This window comes from Dreissena polymorpha, chromosome 13 (assembly GCF_020536995.1).
Source record: "Dreissena polymorpha isolate Duluth1 chromosome 13, UMN_Dpol_1.0, whole genome shotgun sequence".
Lineage (NCBI taxonomy): Eukaryota > Metazoa > Mollusca > Bivalvia > Myida > Dreissenidae > Dreissena > Dreissena polymorpha.
The window spans coordinates 68,458,126-68,480,563 of NC_068367.1; the positions used below are offsets into that span (position 1 = coordinate 68,458,126).

Genomic DNA, 22,438 nt, shown 5'->3' on the forward strand with positions numbered 1-22,438 from the left:
CTTTTAGGGCTGGAACCGAATTTTAAACGCCGTTGCAAACAGTTTGGATCAAGATCAGACGCCATAAAAAGTGGCGTCTGACCAGGATCCAAACTGTTTGCTATTATGATAGTGTTCTTTGAAAAAAGTGAAGAAAATGATGATTTTAGAAAATCAGCAGACACCAATTTAGCAGACGACAAATATCCCAGCATGCAAATGGTTAAGCCGTTTTCCAAGAGCGCTTCTCGTATCTTTCTTCATTGGAAGTAACGCATGCATCAAATAGTTTGTTTTAACAATGCGTTTGCACTCCCCACGCCAAATTGCCGTTCCACGCTTTCAACTTGCCATCACAAGAAAATCCTTCCAGATTTAGAAGGATTTATTTTTTGTTTGGTATTATTTGCTGAACATTAGTGTCATTTTATTTTACATTTTGAAAAAGGGCATAAGTTTAGCTTCGTAATAAAAGAATCCTAATTAAAAAACATCTAAAAATAGCAACGGGTTAACAATTGTGCCTCGTGGCTTGGTTACCATAATGTGGTTAAAACGGCAGGGATTTGATAGAGCTATGCTGGTTCCGGTCAAATCTCTGCGCGGAGACGGATGCGCTATCTGTCTATTTATGTGTGTTAAGGTTGAGACCGTAAGGTCATACATATGTCAATACTATTAACTATGTATTGAAACTATGTATTAAAACTATGTATTAAAACTATGTATTGAAAGCAGATCTGCTAAGACGAGTATTGAAAAGAGGTTTAAGTGATAACATAATCTGTAAATGATCAAAGAGAGCTTTTGTGAAAATATTTGAAAATGTATGACAGCGTAAGAATGAAAAGTTGTTACTTATTCCGTATTTATGTCATAATTATTTACGTCGCATGAACATATCTATGCTACGCCACCAATTGTTTAGGTCGCAATAAGTGATTTTAATTTTTTTTTATATAAAGCGCATACTTATTCAATGGATTGTTTCATAAATCCATGCGAATTTCTCCGGACCGTTCATTGTTCCAGATTGCATTTAAATGGAATCATTCGTATTATCCAATAAAGTATTGTAGATGATGACTTTGTTCCGTGTTAATGCCGTCTTTTTGTGTTTCGTTTCGATTTAAAAAAAGAACGAAGCCATAGCAATTCTTATACTGACCATAGCGGTACTGGTACTATCCTTGGTCAGGGTTTCACAAAAGTACTTAAGCTGGTCACTTCTTCCATATTCTGCCCGTTCATGGTGATGTCTTCACTTGTGTTGGTCGTGCTGTTAACCATGATCTACGACTTCTCCGTGCCGACCACCATCCCATATGCTCCTGCTCTTTCATTTTGTTGGTAAGATTTTGGAGTTCACTGCTGGTGCCACCCATGGGGTCAATGTTATCAGCGTATCTGAAGTTGGAGATGGGTCTTCCATCGATCGAGACAGAAATGTGGTGGTCTCGGAGAGTCAGGCTTGCATTCCCCAGCTAATGTTTAAAAAGGTCGCTTCCACATCACGTCATATCATCACGTCAGCATTGTACACATCTACGACGATTATTAAGATTTAGTTTAAGGCACATGTTACAATTGGCCAAGTAATTAAAATGTCAAACAAGCAAAATAATATGTCTGAGTAAGAAAAATATTAAACATGTTAGCTAGTTAATGCATTATGATTAATCGCAATCGTTAACAAATATATAGCGTTTGAAACCTTTTGTATCGATCAATCAGCAAAACGAGTATTGCCTACATAGAGTTAACCCTACCGCCTTGGTTTAAAAGCCTACGTGGTGAAGACATCCATGTTACAACACATCATCATCATCATCATCATCATCATCATCATCATCATCATCATCATCATCATCACCATCTTTTATGATCATGATCATCATCATCCTCGTCATCATCATCATTCCCATGTTTTGCCGTTGGGTTGAAATATGATACAACGCACAAATAAAATTGTCTCTCTATACTTGGTTTAACAAGATCAATTATCAAGTGCAGGTTTTGTGATGTTTTAAGTAATTAAAGTTCACTGTGCGCAGTAGTAAAACGAAATTTGAACATTCTTTTTTAAATGATTTAACAAGATTAAGTATCGAAGCCCGGATCTAGAACAAAATTCCGCAACAATTAACTCATTGCCGTCGTTTCAATTTAATGAGTTTGTTTTTCAAAACCGAGCGAATTTTCAAAATTTGTGTGTGGTCTTTGTTTAACTGATTTGTTATGCCTTGGGAATGCTTTTTGAATAGCGATTGCAACCCAAAAATAACGTACTACATATTGCCTTCTTAAGGTGAAGAACAATCAACACTTTGATGAATAACACACACGAATAAAAGTTAAGAACAAATGGTACTTCGACGTCGAAAAATTCATAGTTTTATACAATTGCGAATACGGGTTGTGCATTCTAAAAGTCGTTCATGTAAAATCAACATGCACTCTAAATGAACATTCCTACGACTCTGCGTAGATAACAATGTTCACACGACCAAACGACACAATGTTCACGTTACCAAACGACACAATTTTCTGTTTTGCACCAAAAACTATTAACTCGTCTGTATCGATGTGTCAAACGAAACGTGTCACGACTTTAAGCGAGCTACATGCTCTATTTGATATGAAACTTGCTCTAGAAAACGGGGTTGAACGAACAATACCATAAAACGGAAAGTATCGACACGGATTAGCATGTGGAGTACACACAGGCTAATCATGGGCGACAATTTCCGTTTAATGTTTATCTTTATTTTAATGAAGTATCTTCTTAGTGGAAATCCAGTTTAGGCGGAATGTGTCGACCCTGATAAGCCTGATAAGCCAGTGCCGACCCAATCGCAACTATGATGGCCAATTGCCGGATTGCAATGTTAAGATACAACTATGATCGCCAATTGCCGCATTGCAATGCCGACCCAATCGCAACTATGATCGCCAATTGCCGCATTGCAATGTTAAGATACAACTATGATGGCTAATTGCCGCATTGCAATGTTAAGATACAACTATGATGGCCAATTGCCGCATTGCAATGTTAAGATGCAACTATGATGGCCAATTGCCGCATTGCAATGTTAAGATGCAACTATGATGGCCAATTGCCGCATTGCAATGTTAAGATACAACTATGATGGCCAATTGCCGCATTGCAATGTTAAGATACAACTATGATGGCCAATTGCCGCATTGCAATGTTAAGATGCAACTATGATCGCCAATGCCGCATTGCAATGTTAAGATACAACTATGATGGCCAATTGCCGCATTGCAATGTTAAGATGCAACTATGATGGCCAATTGCCGCATTGCAATGTTAAGATGCAACTATGATCGCCAATTGCCGCATTGCAATTTTAAGATACAACTATGATGGCCAATTGCCGCATTGCAATGTTAAGATGCAACTATGATGGCCAATTGCCGCATTGCAATGTTAAGATACAACTATGATCGCCAATTGCCGCATTGCAATGTTAAGATACAACTATGATGGCCAATTGCCGCATTGCAATGTTAAGATGCAACTATGATCGCCAATTGCCGCATTGCAATGTTAAGATACAACTATGATGGCCAATTACCGCATTGCAATGTTAAGATACAACTATGATTGCCAATTGCCGCATTGCAATGTTAAGATACAACTATGATGGCCAATTACCGCATTGCAATGTTAAGATACAACTATGATGGCTAATTGCCGCATTGCAATGTTAAGATGCAACTATGATGGCTAATTGCCGCATTGCAATGTTAAGATGCAACTATGATGGCCAATTACCGCATTGCAATGTTAAGATGCAACTATGATCGCCAATTGCCGCATTGCAATGTTAAGATACAACTATGATGGCCAATTACCGCATTGCAATGTTAAGATATGTAATTGTATTTTCAGAAATACAATTTTTAATACGCCATTGTAATGCAATTAAATCATATAAAGATCTTAGACGAAAATGTTGTCATGCGCGTGTTTGTTCAGCTGTGTTTTGATATGGAGTTCCTGTGTGAAACAATGTCAAAACTACAGGCTCTCGTCATTAATGTAACCAAGTTATTACCGGATATTAACACTACGAGAGCATCTCTCGTCATTGATGTAACCATGTTATTACCGGATGTTTAAACTACGAGAGCATCCCTCGTCATTATTGTAACCAGGTTATTACCGGATGTTATCACCTTGACAGCATCCCGTTTGCGTTGTATATCGTGAATACACAGTAAATACATGTTCATGAAATGGGACACATATCTTGAAAACGATCAAATACAAGAACAATTGGTATTCAGTTTTCATAAATATCTTTATATTATTCAAATAATATTTTGTGAAATCGTGCAGTGTAACTCTATATATTTTTTCGACACATATAGCTCCAGTTGGATTCAAACTCAATATCTTATATGAGCATCGTTCTGGGAAATCTGGGCTAAACATATGTGCATAAAGTGTCGTCCCTGATAAGCAGTCTGCAAAGGCTAATCAGGGACGACACTTCCCGCTTTTATCGAAATTTTCGTTTAAAAAAGGTCCTTTCTTAACAAAAATCCGGTTACGGTGGAAAGATCGTTTATGATTAGCCTTTGCGGACTGCACAGGCTAATCTAGGACGACACTTTACGCACATGCGTTAGGCTCAGTTTTCCCAGATCGAGGCTCATATAACTTGCTGTTGGTCTATCGGACAATATTAGCTTTAAAAAATGGTGCATATTACTAATCGGTGAATATGGAAGAAGTATAATTTAAACAATAACAGTGAAATTCATAAAACCAATGTTTCGCCCTATTTTTCACATCGCGCATGGAATACATACCGGATCATTCTGACGTGTGTAATTTAACGCCAAGCAATGTGGTTGCTGCGACAATATGTTTTGAGTTCCATGCATGAAAATAATATGACATTGACTTTTACTTTGAATTTGAAGCATAACAACACAGGAATGTTTTAACTTATGTTATTGTGGATTAAAATCAATATTTAAGTTGGTAGAATGAAGGGCATGTACACAGTGGGTCATGAGTTCGAGTATCGTACGAGCCGTACGTAAATGAGTAATTCAAAAGTGTATGAATACGACAGGATTATTGATTGGTGTAGATAATCATAAGCAATTCGCGATGCGTTTCGCAGCTAAGTATACAGGATTACAAGATCGCAGTGACTTCACGGTATGGATACAATGCGCATTGCGTGTTATATTATTTTCCAGAGATGAAAACAAATCCACAATTAAGACCGAATAAATGTCCGAGTAAAGGCGTCATTGAACGGACGACGTGTGACAAAACATGGCGGACTCGGACTCGGTCGGGAAAGCGTGCGTGTTAGCTAACGACAGACAAGAACTCTTCGAGACTGACAGATCCGTCATGATTGATGTCTGCGGTGTTAAATATTTCCGCTATTGCAGCTTGGATCTCTTCTGGTTTGAAGCACTTCGAAGCGCGGACCACAGCCTCGAGTTCAGAACGAGACAGGGAACCATTTCCGTCTTTGTCGAACGCTGTAAAAGTGTCCTCGAGCGTTTGGCTGTTTACCAAAAAAAAATAAAAAATAAGTAAATGTAAGAAACACAGTGTAATTTTTTTTAATATGTGTTGATAATATATAAAATATTGATATTAAAATGTCTTTTCCAAATGTAAACCTATGTTATGATCATCAAAATGGCCCATACCAGACAATAAGTTATATCGGCAAAATATTGTTTTTCCAATAAGTTATGGATTGCAATAAGATAGTATATATAACTATCCACAAATTTTAATAAGCATAATGCATAAAAAAACATTGAATAATCGCTGTGTTTCGAAAAAATATACGGTCAAATATTACAATGATGCACCTTCATCCGGTGTCTGTACGAGAATTGTTCCGCATTTACATATACCACTTGTTTTAATAGTTAAAAATATGTTGTTTTTTGTCTAGCTCGCTCTTAAATAATATCAACTATAGTAACCACGCATAAGCAGGCAGACAAAACCTCGACAAAAAACGATGTGCTGGTAGTCTTACTTTACGAAAATGTAATTACAGAATTCCGCTAAAACAACAACATCGAACACTTACGAGCGAAGGGGTTTGCTCATTTCATCGAAGAATTCTGCCTTAGAGATCTTATGGTCTTGACTCTTGTCGATGGAATTGAACATAAACTGAAATCGTAATACTTTACAATCATTTATTTATACGTCGGCACGAAATTTCGTAATTTAAAAAGAAGACTATTTTAGTGGACGAATTAATGCGTAGATAACTGATTTTGGCAAAACTATGAGTACTTCGTCTTTTGTCGATGTGTTCTTTTTTGCCCCCGAAAACTTCAGTATTGACATCAAAATAATGAAATTTGAGTGGATAGTCGCAAGGTTATCATCATTAATAGGTTTTTGCGGCCATCTTGGACGCCATCTTGAACAGAATTGTGTTCAGTTATTGGACTAGACAACCAACGAAGTTCATCAATAAATCGTTCATGTTTGCAAACTTTATAAAACCGTTTACTAATTATGTGATGACTCAATAAGCAGGTGAATCTCTTGAATTAAGAACAAAAAAGTATGATGATAATCAATTCAATATTTGTTTGCGACGCTAGTAAAACTATAATGTTAACTCCATTTATGACCATTCGACAATCAACTTACTTTCAAGTAATTACCTATCCGTCATTCTTTTGAAAACTATGGAGACGACATATAAAATTTTGAAACATCTGTGTTGTAAGAAACTGTTTTAAAGGGGTCGGAATCCATTTTAAAATGAGAAACAAACAAATGATAATAGAATAACATAGATCATAAAAAGAAGTGCTCTTGAACTTACAGCGATGTCCTTGTCAGTAAGTTTACTCCTTGGGTCGCGGTAACCCCTCAGGCTCAGGGCGACGGCAAGTTCCTGAATGGTCAGAAAGCCGTCCCCGTTCTTGTCCGCGGAGTTCCAGAACGTCTCACACTGTTCCTGGGTCAAGGACATTTTGAATGGTCAAGGTAAATGTCACCTGAAAAGAAGGAATGGGTTGGTTTTCGAATATAGTGTCGTAAATATCCTTCTGTGGATTTGGGGTCCGAGACCGTGATGGTTATATTAGATTTTGGGACGATTTTTTATTAATCATTAGATCGGTAATGTCAACATGTGGTTATAAGTGTATTAAATTATGTATAAGGGTATTAAACTATGTAAGCAGCATGTTGCTTTATTCTTAATTTAGAGAAAAAAATACTTGCGTCGTAGATGCATAAGTTACATAGTAAGGTTTGTGATTTGTTTCATAATATTTCGCTCGAGTGTTAAACATCAGAATTAGAAAGGAATTTGCAACATTTTTTAAGCAGACATCGCGTAACGTTGCGTTCAGTCGTAATCAAAACACGTCTTTCTATAAAAGAAGAAAAAAATCGGTCATTTTACTAGCCTCTACCGTTTCGTATCCTTTGCCAAGAAGAATTGCATATCAGTCTCGCTCTGGAATAAACGAGGCTTAATTCAGCCGTGCTCTGTGAAAAGGGGTTCAATGCATGTGAGTAAAGTGTTGTCCCAGATTAGCTTCTGCAGTCCGCACAGGCTAATCAGGGACGACACTTTCCTCCTTAACTGGATTTATGCAAAGAAGAGACTTTCTGTCAACGAAAAATATAATTAAAGCGGAAAGTGTCGTCCCTGATTAGCCTGTGTGGATGCACAGGCTAATCTGGGACGACACGTTACGCACATGCATTAAGCCCCATTTTCACAGAGCACGGCCCAATTCATAAGCGTTAAGTGCCGCCTAAACCGTATTGTGTCACGACTATAGCTTTTGAACAACATACACAATGCTTAACATAGAGAACGCCGATGAAATATGTTTTCTCGCGCATTTATTATCTTTTAAATTGTAAAGTGAAACCTGTCAAAACAGAATTGTACTGAATTGCAAATTGACAGATTTTATACTAAGTTGAGATGAATATTTCGAAATACTATCATTTGTATGAGATTATTCAAGCGTAATGTAAAAATATGAAAATTAACAACCTTTGCATTTTACGAATAACATATGTAAGGCACTTAATGTATATGTATTCTAGGCCACGGTAAATTAAATTTTGCAACTAATTTTTATATTTGTATTCCCGCATGTGGGTAACTGATTTGATTTGATTTTGTTGCTGTGGCCGTAAGAGTACTTTTTCTGCTCTTCGTGTACTTCAACTGAAGTTAAATAAAAGCTTTTGATTTGTTTTACGGTATAAATTTCTAATGCGCCTGAAGCTGCACTAATGTAAGAAAAATATCCGTGATTAAGTCGGTTTCTTTTTCACTTGTTTTCGGTCACATCATATACCATTTCAACATATCAGCATTTAACTAATACATTAGCTTGACTCTGGAAAGTCGGGGTTTAATAAGCGTGCGAACAGTGTCATCCCAAATTAGCTTGTGTACTCAGCATAGGCATATAAATGACGACACTTTCCTTTTTATTAAAAAAAATCGTTTAAATTTAGCTTTTCCTGAACAGCACAATTCAGTGTAGACGGAATTTGCCGTCCCTAATTTGCCAGCTTATACATATCTGGGATGACACAAGGTTATATTACACTAATTCCATTTCCCATAGGGTCCCTTTATAAAACTGCCAACTTTCAAAGCATTTTTCTTGTATCTCATATATATCAAATTTTGCATGACCGGTATCATTTTTAAGATAAATCTGTCCTCTTTTAATACATGCAGTCAAAAACATATGGTCTCGCAACTTCTAAGAAAGTAAAATTCGCTCAAAGGCAAGCATCCTCTGAAAACAGAGTTTTTAAAGTGAAATTTCGACAAAAGCCCCGTTCTTCAATAAACGCGCCCCAAACAGTCATCTTTCAACGTAATCCCCAATGAAATGCGCCAAAATGTTGCAGACACACACAGGATGCAGGAAATAATCACAAAACGCATGGGTGCGATCGCTAAATTGCTTTTAATACCGAAGAGAAAGGGAACTCTTTAGAAATAGGCACTACTTTCGAAAGGACCACGGAGGGATACAAAATGATTTAGTGTAATGTAACCACAACGCACATGCATAAGCCCCGTTTCTCCAACGTGCGGCTAAATTAATTCCCAAATGAATAAAAATACGAAAAAGGGAATTAGATGAAAAAACAGTGAAGAAAGAAAAAAAGAAGAAGCAGAGTATTGAAGCCTCGCATTCATTTGGTAAATGCATTTACAAGCAGCACATTCAGATTTCGTGTATATCTGATTATACATGTATTGAAACACATAATAAGTGACCGACTTTTTCCACTTTAGTGTTTTTCCCAGGCCATTTTAGCGTGGCGAAAAGCCACGCCGCCCTCCCGGATCGCCACGCTGCCCTTTTTAAAGGCAAATTTCGCCACGCGCCCTTTTTTTCAAAGGCAAATTTCGCCACGAAATTTGCCTTACGATCTAACTTGGTCCGCAAAATCAGCTTCCTTGATTGTCTGTGACGCTCCGACTGTGCTTGATTTACTCGAGAGGCGTCAACGTCTAATCGACTATATTTAATTGAGCAGATTTAATCTATAACAGTGCTCGATTAGGTCTTACTGGCTGCCCCAAAGCTGTGAATTAGTCATGCGTGAATAACCCCGTGTCAGTATCAATCGATAATGCCGGAGGCTATGTTATACCAAGCGCACTTTTCGCTCGGCAATGTGTACTCCTCCACGATATAATCATTACTTCGGAGACATTTGATGAAAAACTCGATGTTATTCTTGTGGCAATTGTGCCTTCCATGCATTATTCAGTTATATCAAAACATATTTTTTACGCATAATTACTTTAAAATTCACAAACAAATTTATTCTTTATCGATTTCGTCTTTAAGATAATTAGATCTAATTATTGAAATAATTACCGAGACGTATACCAATTTAACAAAATACTAATCGCGTATACGATTTAACGTTGCTATGCGCACCTGTCGCTTACATCATTTGACATTTTATCAACATGGCGGACTATACAGAATTAAATTGTGACTCGGCAAAAATGGAAAATAACGTCGTAAACGATCGAACTAACGATGGAGATTATACATTAAGAAGGAATAAATGAAATGTCTGTGATAATCAACGATGCATAAAAATGTTTTAGATAGCAACAACATAATTTATTTATTTGTAATCTACTCGGTGGATGTATGTCACGGAAACGAGTGTTTGCATATTGTTAGAGATCAATTTACTCGCAATGTTATTTTAAACATCTGTCGAGATTATTGTTAGAAAATGGGATAAGACAAACATGGTTTCATTTATATGTTAGTGGATCTGTGTATAATCAGATTCATATGCATATATTGCTTTATTATGTTTGTCGTGCTGTACAGTTTATTGAAACAGCATGGAACTTAAATGTTCATTGCAAGGTAAATATATTAATATAAATCATAGTAAGTTAAATACATCTATTACCATTAAATGTGCTTGTTTATATGTTATTTTTTCCACAACTGCTTCGTGGAGCAAATAACATGGAACGTTTTTGCCCTTTTTTGCCTAAACTGCGCGCTAAAATGCCCTTTTTGAAAGTAATGCGCCATGCCCCTTTGCCCTCCTGGGAAAAACACTACACTTATTTCCCTCGAAAAGCCGCAAATGTCGAACGATTTGACAAAACAACTAAGTGCTCTTATGACAAACGATTGGAATAAAACTCGTGGTTCCAAAGATAATACGCTGTTGTTGTTGTTGTTTATTTACAAGCGACAAATAAGTTTTTAAAAGGGTTACAATTTCGGATACCGTACAGTATATTCAAAACATCCACACCTAAATATGTTGGCAAGTTCACATCCATTTTTGAGTTAGCGCCCCCCCCCCCCCAAAAAAAAAAAAACAACACAAAAACAACAACAGTCAAACAAAGAAAAACAACATCTCGAGGGCGGAAGGACGGGCAGACGGTTTTCAAATCTTATTGACCGCCCTTCCTCCCCCCCCACCCCCAACCTTTCAAAAAGTGGGTTCATAAACATAGAACCGTCAATAGTAAAAGTGCAGTGATTCGCAGAGTCACTGAGAAAAAGCTTACCTTAACCGACTCGCCCAGTCAAACTGCAAATATGAACTCATTTTTGCGAATCGAACTTGTACAGAATCCAAGACGGTGTTAAGAAAGGAAACAGACTTTTATGTTAAGTCGATATTGCAAGTGTGCGCATTAATAAAACCTACAAACATAAATTTAAATTTAAACAGTATCATGTCCAATCGACCGTATTATACTATTGTGTTTAAACAAACCTGCAAAAGTGCAAATGAATACATAAATATTAAAGTTTAAACAGTAAACAAGTGTTATCGACCGTATCCTACTGCTATTCGTTATCTAGAAGAATGAATTACACTTGTTTAAACCATAAAACACGTGCCGGTATAAAAACTCCATAGCAAGAAAAAACATATACTCACGCGCAATCCTTACCAAATGCACACCAAAATAAAACTGTATGCTATCAAGACAGGACTAACGTCGTTTAAATACACGGACTGAATAGTCAGTTACGTTTTCAATCTTTATGACAAAATGGGTGGTTTATCATTACAATATCTGACAATCATTGTGGCGCTTATTCATGCATCAAACAGTGTATATAAACCCTAAGTTACCTGTATTTTTACTTGTGAAACAAAATGGCCGCAGGGATTTATTACAAAGAAAGCGCTTTCACCTAGTTTCGAAAGCAGGTTTAAATTGTATAACATTTAGTTAACAGTGCGGTTTTCGTTGTGACCAAATAGTGCAAATGTATGGGAGGGTCGAATGGGCATGCTGAAAATGTATACCACTTATGTAGGATTTTAAGTAGTACTTATTCGCATTAGTTTCCTAATCGTCACAATTACTACGAGCAGTTATGTAACTACAAATAATGACTTTACCATTTTTTTTATGAAAGTAGCGTTATCCCGTTATGTATGTCAAGTTTAGGAATGCTATGTACTTATCCTAAATTTCTTAAGAACTATGATCGAACATTGATTCATAAACCATTTTTTATTTGAATGGTTCGATAATATTTCCAAATCGGGTTTAAATATTTAAAAAAAAACCGTATAAATCATCTGTCAATAATTTTAGATGATATGCGCTAGAAACACAAAGCGTTCGATCGTTCATACATCTAATTATACCTTGCATTATAATGCTTCTTCTTCTCTTATACAATCGTCCAGTGTCCATAATTTAGGTTAATTTACATAATCTGTTCTAGCTGGCCGATAAATTGCATAGTACCCGTGGACTGAGAGCATTATTTCAGGAAATTGCATATAGCATACATTTGATCGGTTCGAATTTTGCGAATTTTTTACCGGGAGCTGAAATTTTGTGACCCGCTTAGAAATATGCAGCGAGTAAAAGAGCGACTATAAATACGATATAAACGCCTATCACTTTCGTGCCGATATGGCTGGAAAGTGAGCGGCATTAAAAAATAATAAAAGTAATAAATGGTATAAAACGGCGAAAACTACCTGTCTCGACAAGGACGTCGCAAGATTCTTTGTCACGTGATTACCTCCCCTGATATGGCCGGTCATTTTAAACAGTAGTTCCGACGGTCCCTGGCTACGGACTTAGTGCATGGATGACTTGCTTTTAAGCAAGTTAACAACAGCTCATTCTGGAAAATCGGAGCTAAATACAATTGCGTAAAGCGTCATCCCAGATTATTTTGTGTAATCCGCAGAAGCTTATCCGGGACGACGCTTTCCTACTTAACTGGAGTTTTCATAAGAAGAGACTTCCTTTATACACAAAATACCAACAAAGCGGAAGATGCCGTCCCTGATTAACCTCTGTGGACTACATCTTTATTGGAACTAGAATGAACTGACACTTACGGGCATGACTATTTATTCGCCTTCTTTGGGAGACCGTAAAAGCTCCGTCCAAGACGTTTACCTTCGACATTCCGCTCCGACGGCGAACGCCCTCAGTGCTCTGCAAAAGTTGCAAAACAAACGGTGTCGGAGAATAAACATGATTTTCCAATGTTGATATAAAGGGGTATCTGTATGTCCCTGTTCAATTACAGAAAGAATGAGCCGAGTCATGTAAAAATTGGCTCATGGCATGTGCGGCCGGCGTAGTTCCAGACCAGCATGCACATTTACGATGTCTGGTCAGAAGATACGATGTTCCCTTTAAAGTCACGCTTCAAGGTAACATTGTCGCGCGAAACTGCTCAAATACCTTTCGATGATCAACCCAGTACACCTTGTTCGAATTTACTTAATTCTTTTGTAAAACGCAAAAACATCTGTTGTATCAATAATGAGTAAACGTTATTCTTTAAACCAGGCCACATGTTAACACAGTCTTGTCTTAACATTTAAGGAAATTTTAAGTGATAACGAAAACTTGGTGGCATAACACATATACTTGCATAGCATTTATTAAACACGACTCAACATGAAGCCGTTATTCGAACGAAAAGTAGGACTCAGTTGCAGTCATGAGTGCATGCGTGCAATCCCCGGTGAAAAAAACAACCCTACTTCAATAAATCATCCTCAAGCCGCTTCTTCAAAAATACTGTATTAAGTGTCAATGTAATTAATGTTCTTTGTCATCCTGACAAATATTAGCTCTGCCTCAAGTCATTTCATTGACATCGTGACTAATAAATTCCTGTCCACGTTCATGACATGCGCTCCGAGTACATCCGGTGTCTACAGAATACGCTGGAAGAAATAAAACATCGGACACACGTGATGTCTGCTTGGGGAACTTAAAGGCCTGCCACGCTTCGTTTGGGGATATGAGTAGTCGAGTGACGCATCGTAAAATACGGCCATATTATTGTTCATATGACCCGCATCTTCGGAAAACAGGGCTTAATGCATGTGTGTTAAGTAGTCAAAGATAAGCATGTTCAGTCCATACAGTCTTATCAGGGATGTCACTGTCCGCTCTAAATAACGTTAAAAAGGTCTCTTCTTAACAACAATGTAGTGAAGGCGGAATGTTTTGTCTCTTATAAGCCTGTGTGGACTTCACTTGCTAATCTGGTACGACACATGCACTGGGCTAAGTTTTTCAGAAGGAGGCTCATATGTTTATTCTGTATCTGGAACAACTTTCTAAGGTGAAAGCAACATTAAGACACGATGTTAAAAGAACATGTACTACAATTAAGAGGATTGATTTTGTCCTGTGTAGCTGTGTAATCCAATGCTATTGTACCGTTCTAAGGTTATGTCCAGTCATAAAGTTGTGTAACAATCCTCATTGGTAGATACGAATGATACAAATGAACATTTCGTCTAAGGTCATAATACACTAAAAAGTTTCCCTATATAATTCAATGAAACAGCGACAACTTTGAGCGAAAATAAATGCAACATTTTGCACATAGAGACCCCTATAACCATACCTTTTCTTAAAGGCCATTCTAAGCGGAATCGATTTATGCAATAAAAAAGATATTTTTATGTACAAAGCAAGAAAGAACTTGACACACATCAAAATCGACTGTTTTTGCAACTTTTTTTTCGGCCGTTTCTTAGTGGAATGCAACCTTTTCTAGTGCGATGGTTTACTATAGTCTTCAAGTGTATCATATTTCAGGGATTCAGTAGTGAACACCTATTCATGCCCTACCATTATCTCCGCAAGATAACACCCGAATAATGGTAAAAAGTGTAACACATGCCTTCCTGTCAACTATGATATTTTTTTAGAGAGTACAGCCCTACATGAAGCGATCATTTAGTGTATTGTAACCTCTAAAGCTTTGACTATTTGTAATTCTTCACGACGCCATTATGAGAATACCCAGCATTCCTGTAAATTGTTGCGCATGCGCATTTGTTAACATTACGAGGCAAATGGCTAAGAACTGTCGATGAAAGGTTCGAAACGTAATTTCGAGTACTCGATTCAAACTGGAAGAGCAAGGATATGCCAGGGTATATACCGTCTTTTTGATACAACGTAACAAGAAAAACAACTCAGATTACTTCGTATTCCGATTTTAAAATAATCAAAAGAGAACCAATATGTTTTCTTTATAGCGTTTATCGTTGTACTAATTTAAAAACAAAATGGAAAACGTATATCTCTGTTCATATTTTGTTAATCTCATTTAACGAAAATAAATTTTTGGAAGTTTGAATGAAGTGTATATTTTACCGTTTTTATTTTGATAAAACGGCAATCCAGTGGCGCTGATGTTATGGGCAGATAAATCATGATTGACCTTCTTGATATTTTTGTCTTCCTTTTATTGAAATTATCGACCTATTTATTGAACCTGAACAATGACTTGCACTTTTGGTTGGAAAGTATAGATCTTATATATTATGTTAAACTGGCTATTAAATCTATTCATGGGTAGGAATCCTGCCTCAAGACTCGTACGCCGCTAAAAAGGACTGCTGGTCTCTGTGCACCCAATGTCCCGACTGTTTTGTCAGTTCTCAAATGTTAGATTTTCAATTTTCGTGTTGTGTTGTGGGGTGATGCTGGAGCACCCAGAGGAAACCCCAGAATGGTTACCTCTTACCACGCTCACATGCTGTCGGTAACAGGGATAGTAACCAGGTCCCTAAGCGTGTTCTAACCACTGTATTTCGGTGAGTTGTTTGTTGTTTGTGTGAGAGTGTATGCAACCCGTACATTCACAGCAGTGCTAGACAAAAACAATATTCGACCGTATACAACGTACGTTTTATACAGCTGTGTTAAACACTATATAAGGAATGACGTATGCGGCTCCGTTTGACTGCAAGTTTGACTAAGTTGAAACCAATTGTGAGAAAAAACAGCAACCGCGTGGCTTAAACAAGGTTTTGTTCAAGGCGCTCTTTGGTTTCGTAATTGAATTTATATAAAATATACAGACAAAAAAATTAGCACAACCATAAATAGTCTCAACCGCCATGCCAAAAGTAAATCCAGCTTTATCAAACCAGTATTGTAGAGATAATACGTACCGGTACACATGTGTATCAATTCGGTATCTTGAAGCGACTTTCAATTAATAAAACATTCTGTTGCATGTTAACATTTATTACTATGAAGCATTCCTTTTAAAAATGTATTCACGAGGCAGTAATAAAACAGATAAAATACACACACGGTCTAACAGTAGTAAAAAGGACATACAACGCATTGAAAGTTTATTAAATTTTAAGTAAAAACTCAGTTCATCGAAAAGACTAAGACGCATTAAGTGTTGCAAAACGTAAAAGTGTATTGCTTTAAATGTTATATCCCCGGGTTTCGATAATAATCTTGTTAAAGTATGTAACAAAAAGAGGATTTTGTGCGTTATCGCAACTTTATATCATAAAAAGGCGTCCCCTTGAATTAGCTTGTCGCTAATGTAGGCTTAACAAAAACTATGCTAAATAATTGACTAAAGCGTGTAAATGTTAAACTATTATAACGTGACAGAACCTTTAAGATAATGTCGTGTACGAATGTCAATATCTTTTTTTACAACGATCATGGTACCCATGCATTTTTTAACGAGCGGTCACTAGAATTAAACTGCATCGTTGGCTTACATACCGAACAAAACGCAAACAAGTACTGACATTTATAGTTATAATTTTTTTTATTTATTTACATGTATTAATGGTTAATATATGGATTTAAATTGACCGAAAAAAACTTTCCAAAAATATTTTTGTATCATTATGCTAATCAAATTATTAACTAACAAATATTTTATACTTAATAAAGTGTAAAATAATCTGCAAATTTAAAAAGAGAAGCACGTCAGTCTGATACAGATTGGGAGGGCGACCACTACAACTTGGCTGCCAATCTCCACGCAGAGTTGTCGTTCCTTGCTCGCTCATACAATTTGATCCTGCTATTCTGCTTCCCGTCAAATCATTGCGCGGAGGTTGGTTAACTGCGTATTTATTGACAGCTGACTCGGATATTAAAGGTTACAATTGTAAGAAAATTGCTGTGCATTTTATGGTTGCTCTTTCTGTAAGGGCGGACAACCTCTGTGATTCGAACTCGAGAGCATGTCGGAAGCATGTTTTAGTCTCTATAACATGGTCAGTCGGGCTTATAAAAAAACAAATAAGTCCCTTTAATACTACATAATCATCCAACACTAAAAAGTGTTGTTAACGAAAACGTACAATAGTAAGCCATTGTTGCATACATGTTTTATAAAATGTGACACAGATGCGGTTTGTGAGTGTTTTAATTTTTGTCGTTTCCAATGTTGTGCAACTCTGTGAAAATGGGTTTTACTGCATGTGCGTTAAGTGTAGTCCCATTAAGCCTGTGCGTTCCACACAGGCTAATCAGGGACGACACTGTCCGCTTTTATGATATTTTCTGTTTGAAGAATGATCTTCATAGCGAAAATCTAGGTTATACGTTTTTATCGAACTTTTCATTTAAAGAAAGACTCTTCTTAACAAAAATCCGGTTACGGTGGAAAGTATCGTCCCTGAATAGCCTTTGCGGATCTGGGACGACACTTAACGCATATGCATTAAACCCCTTTTCACAGAGCACGGATCATATGAATCGTTAGCACTTGTCGATGATGTCTCAATCAAGGCTTAAAGCCACACAACTTATTTGGCATCGTTAATTTGTTACGCTTTAAAACTTAAAAATATTTGTCGAAATTGACGTATACGTCCAGAAATACTACTTTCGGTTTTAAAAGCGGTACCGTTTCAAACATAATAAATTACTTGCTAACTAGGCTATAGATTTAATTTTATCTATGCCAATTTAAATATATCTGGTGGTAACAAGGTAGAAGTCCGTCTTTTTTACGCTTTACAATTTTAAAATTATCGCGTTTTCCGAAATGGACCTATACGTATAGAAATCCTACTTTCTGTTTTTAAAGCGGTACCGTTTGAAAAATTAAAAGAATACTTGCTAACTAGGCTATAGATTTAATTTTATCTATGCCAACTAGAATATATCTGGTGGTTACAATGTAGAAATCCGTCTTTTTGCGTTTTAAAACTTAAAAATAATCGCGTTTGTCGAAATGGACCTATGCGTATAGAAATCCTACTTTTAAAGCGGTACCGTTTGAAAAATAATGAATAACTTGCCAACTAGGCTATAGATTTAATGACAATTTTGCACAATTTAAAATTGCATCTTTATGTAATGATTAACGTGTATTTCATTTCAATGTCAGAAGCAAATTGTGTGGCTTTAATAAAATGTTACCACGAGTAATCAATTATTAACGCACAATACACGGCGATTTTACATGTCGAAACGAGGATTCTCAGCACAGAAACGTGCGCTATTGTTGTTCCATTAAAATGCTATTATCGTTATTTGTAAATACTCAATAATGTTTTCGCGATGTTTTGCCGAACATTCGAATGGAGAAAAAATATCAAATATCTTTACTTCATCAACCATCTGAAGGGGCACAACTTATTATCACATCTTAAGTTCAGTTTTGAAATGGTCTCCCTTTAGTTTAGAAACATTCAAATCGGTTTTTAAATATCCCCCTTTTTATTTTTATGATAGACAATGCCTATCATAACCTTTTGTATCTGCCATTCCCAATAATGATTTCGTTTCTGTATCGTTATTTTGACTTGTTTTATTGTTCAAACCTAAGTTTTAAATATTTATTGTAGATCACACGTTTACTTTACTAATCCTACTATACTTAATCATGTACCTTACTATATGTATTTATGTGTGCACTTTAAAATCAAATAAAAAATACTCAATGTGAAATTGTGAACTTACTATATAAAACTACTGAAATAAAAAAGTGATTTGAAATAAAGCACCACTTACTGTGGTGTATACATCCATTAAAGTTAAAAGGCGGAACCCCACAGTCACGTGATCCTGCACCCTGAATACGAAGTGCAATACCATTACGGGGGCTTTTTTACAGATTTTGACAGTTATTAAAGTTTGTCATTAAATGCTTTATATTGATAAATGTAAACATTGGATCTAAAAAGCTCCAGTTAAAAAAGAATAATGTTTAAAAAAGAAAAAAACGTAACCCTCAACTGGGCTCGAACCACTGACACATGGGGTCCTGGAGTAAAAGTCTGCGGCTTCTACTACTCGGCAATCCGTACTCATGTTATTACTTTTATTTTATACTTTATATAAGGAATCCTCGTAGTGTCACAAAATATAACGACAACAACAGAACTCTCAAAATTCTTCAACCGTTTCGCGTTGCAACGTTTTATAATTTTCCGGTTTTTAAATCGTCAAAAGATGAATATAATGGATAATTTAGTGCATAGTAAATGTTCAGTATTACTTGCTCCTCACAAATATCATAACTATAATGCAAATTTGCGAATCTGAAACAACTTTTTTGACTCTAAAGTTTTCTGATACATGAAACGGTCTGGACAAGATATCGCGTCATACGAGCATGTGCATATCTTACAGTAAATCTGTGAAACTAGGAATTTCACAAAATTCCTAATCGCTTCAGGATTTTCGTAAAATGACTGTTTCACTAAGGGACCTACCGAAATGCCTGATTTCTTCAGGAATTTCAAGAAATGATCGAATAATGCCTTTAATCATTTCATGAAATTCCTGGAACGATTTTAAATTGAAAGTGGTCCACGTCTATTAGGAGTTACTGAATTAGAAGTAGACCAGATATAAGTTTATCACATACTGTCAAACTGTACACCTTTAAGTTTATTGAATAACGTCTTAAAATAACGATTCATATTGTGTGCGCGAATTCTTAACACAAAAATTTGTCAACTTATGAATACTTAAATTGACGTTACCAAACATGTATACAAACATAAAGAACATTTTTCCCTGTACTACAAAGCTTTTTAATTGAATTACATGTTTTACTTGTCAGCAATGTTTTTGTAATTGGACACTCATTTCCTATTCCGATTTTTTTATTTAGATTTAGATTGAAACTAAACTACAATTAACGATGATTTTTTGTTTTGCAATTTAAATAGAATATTTAAAACCCGAAGATACCACTAAATTAATGTTAACATTGAAAAAGATAGACATTTTAAGAACTAAGAACTCCTGTACATGGATGGATGAAGTGTACCCTGATAATTATCTAATGGTAAATTCGGTCAATATTTACGGAAGTCATAAATTCATTAAGTGTGCTGTCATTAAATGGATGTCACTTTTCTTGGTTGATAATTTGAAGCAATTTTCATTAACATACGAACTTATATTATGAGCCTGAAATATTACCGGTACTTTCACAAACTAGTTATACAATTGTATTGCAAGCAGTTTAATAGCTCCGTCACACCGGACTGGCGTCCTTACGGCGACCTACATGTAAGACTGTGTTTCTGGAAATGTATGATTGTCGTAGTAAGTACGCCAATGACTTTTTCGGTAAAAAAGCTGTTTTTTCGCCTTCCCGTCACATCAGCGTCCTGGTTTATGGCGATCTGCGCGTCCTCACGGCGTCCTTAATCATCCGTGGCGACCTTACCGCATTCGTACTGCGTCCTTACGGCGACCAAAGCCGACCATACGGCTTCTGAGCGGCGTCCTTGGCGTTTATACTACGTTCTTATTGCGACCATAGTCTTTCTGAGGACGCAATAGACGTAGAAAGGACGTACTAATGTCGCAATAAGGTCGCTGTACGGTCGCTTTGCAATCAATGACCATTTTCTGTGGGTTTGAGCGGCGACCACACGACGTCCATGGCGTCCTTACAGCGACCCTACCACGTCCCTACTACGACTACTGCGTCTCTACGGCGTCCCTCTGACGTCCTTAACAGAACGCCGTAAAACGCCGGACTTCGGCGACTATTTTGAACATGTTCAAAGTGGTCGCCGTGGGCTTGCGTCCTGACCAATTTTCGGCGTCCTCACTGCGTCCTCTTGCGTCCTTACTGCGTCCTTCCGGCGTCTATGGCGTCCTCACTGCGACCTGGGTCGCCGTAAGGACGCAGTAAGGACGCCAGTCCGGTGTGACGGGGTAAAAGTGAACGCAAGCAAACCTACAAATTATAATAACTTTCTAAATTGGTTAAACGATTCCGTATTCACTATTCACACTTAATACATTTTAATAGCCCAGGAAATGATTTTGTATCGTTATCAAGGTACATAAACAGACTAAACAATATGACCCACGTCATGCGAAAACAGGTCTAATGCCATATGCGGCCAGATTAGCTTCAGACAAGCCTGCGCATCCGTGCAGTCTGGTGAGGAGCTACCATGTCCGCCAAGGAGACCACGAAACCTTGCGTGACTTTATAGTAGACAGCATAGCTCCTGACCAGACTGCGCGATTGCGCATGCTGGTCTGGAACTACGCTGGACTAATAGGGCATACAGCCCATTTTCGCATGACGCGGCTCATATTTCAATAATTATTAGATCATATAAAAACTTTAAAAAAAGCTTATCAATATGTGTTTACAATAGTATCATTTTAACTACTAACTACACTATTAAACAGAAAGAAATATAATAATGTAGTCATTAAAATCAAACAAGGACATTTTACACATTTCCTAAATACTCTTAAAGGCCTCTGGTAAAATTGTGTAAAAGTGTGTCCCCATTGTCAGTCATTTCTCGAAATTCATGAGAAACTTAGGCATTTCGGGAAGTCTCTAAGTGAACCAGTTATTTTGACGAAAATCCTGAATCGTTTAGGAATGTCGTGAAAATTCTAATTTAACATATTTACTTTAACACATATACACGTACAGACAAGAGAATCGTGAATACTTATATAATCTTATTTCATTAAATGCAACAGTAATAAACAGTATAAAGCATTTGTGAAACGGCATGATATAAAAGGTTTTAGTCATTTTATATCAAAAGAGCAGGAAATAAGTGCAATAAATCTATGAATTCAGATTGCTTGACCTGGAATGGTTCTTTTTCAAATAGATTCCCACCCAAGTATGGTCAAATAAGGGCTTACTTGCCTTCTCGCGTAAAATCAACGGCTACATGAAGTTGGAATCAAACTCCGGTACATGTGACTTAAGCAAAAATAACTTACGTGTTATGCCTTAACATTTATAGATAGAGCCCTATTCCACCAACATTGAACGGCAGACATGTGTATAGTTAAGGCAGTGCAGAGAACATTAAGTTTAGGCGGACAAATTCGTCCATGATAAGCCTGTGCGAACTCTGCACATGTATTAAGTCCCATTTTTCTAGAGCGCTGCTACAATTTCGACACGAATACGAACTGTGCACATGTATTAGGTTCCGTTTCCAGATGCGAGGCTTTATGCATAAATAACCCACCACGGGATGGGTTAACTTAGATTTGCACAAGTAAAGCTTTTTAACACGAAGAAGACAAAATAAATTGCAATATCCATTCAGTTTGCAGTTGATTTCGTGTCTAAAAGCTGTACTTTTGTAAACCAAAGTAAAATCATTCTGTGGTATAATTAA

The 22,438-nt window shown here is 36.7% G+C and overlaps 1 protein-coding gene across 6 annotated transcripts; it reads right to left on the reverse strand.

Moving 5' to 3' along the window:
• Window positions 1-4,288: 4,288 nt before the first annotated feature.
• Window positions 4,289-11,758, reverse strand: LOC127854970 (calmodulin-like protein 3). Of its 6 annotated transcripts, none has more exons than XM_052390175.1 (5): window positions 11,456-11,617; window positions 11,076-11,098; window positions 6,840-7,014; window positions 6,084-6,169; window positions 4,289-5,540 (listed from the first exon to the last, which is right to left on the reverse strand). In XM_052390175.1, the coding sequence occupies exons 3-5, from the start codon at window positions 6,987-6,989 to the stop codon at window positions 5,336-5,338; spliced, it is 441 nt and encodes a 146-aa protein (XP_052246135.1). In that variant the 5' UTR covers window positions 6,990-7,014; window positions 11,076-11,098; window positions 11,456-11,617; the 3' UTR covers window positions 4,289-5,335. The 6 variants fall into 6 exon arrangements, with proteins under 6 accessions (XP_052246135.1, XP_052246139.1, XP_052246140.1 ...); XM_052390179.1 differs by having other exon boundaries at window positions 11,469-11,615; XM_052390180.1 differs by lacking the exons at window positions 11,076-11,098; window positions 11,456-11,617 and adding an exon at window positions 11,654-11,758.
• Between the last annotated feature and the right edge of the window lie 10,680 nt (window positions 11,759-22,438).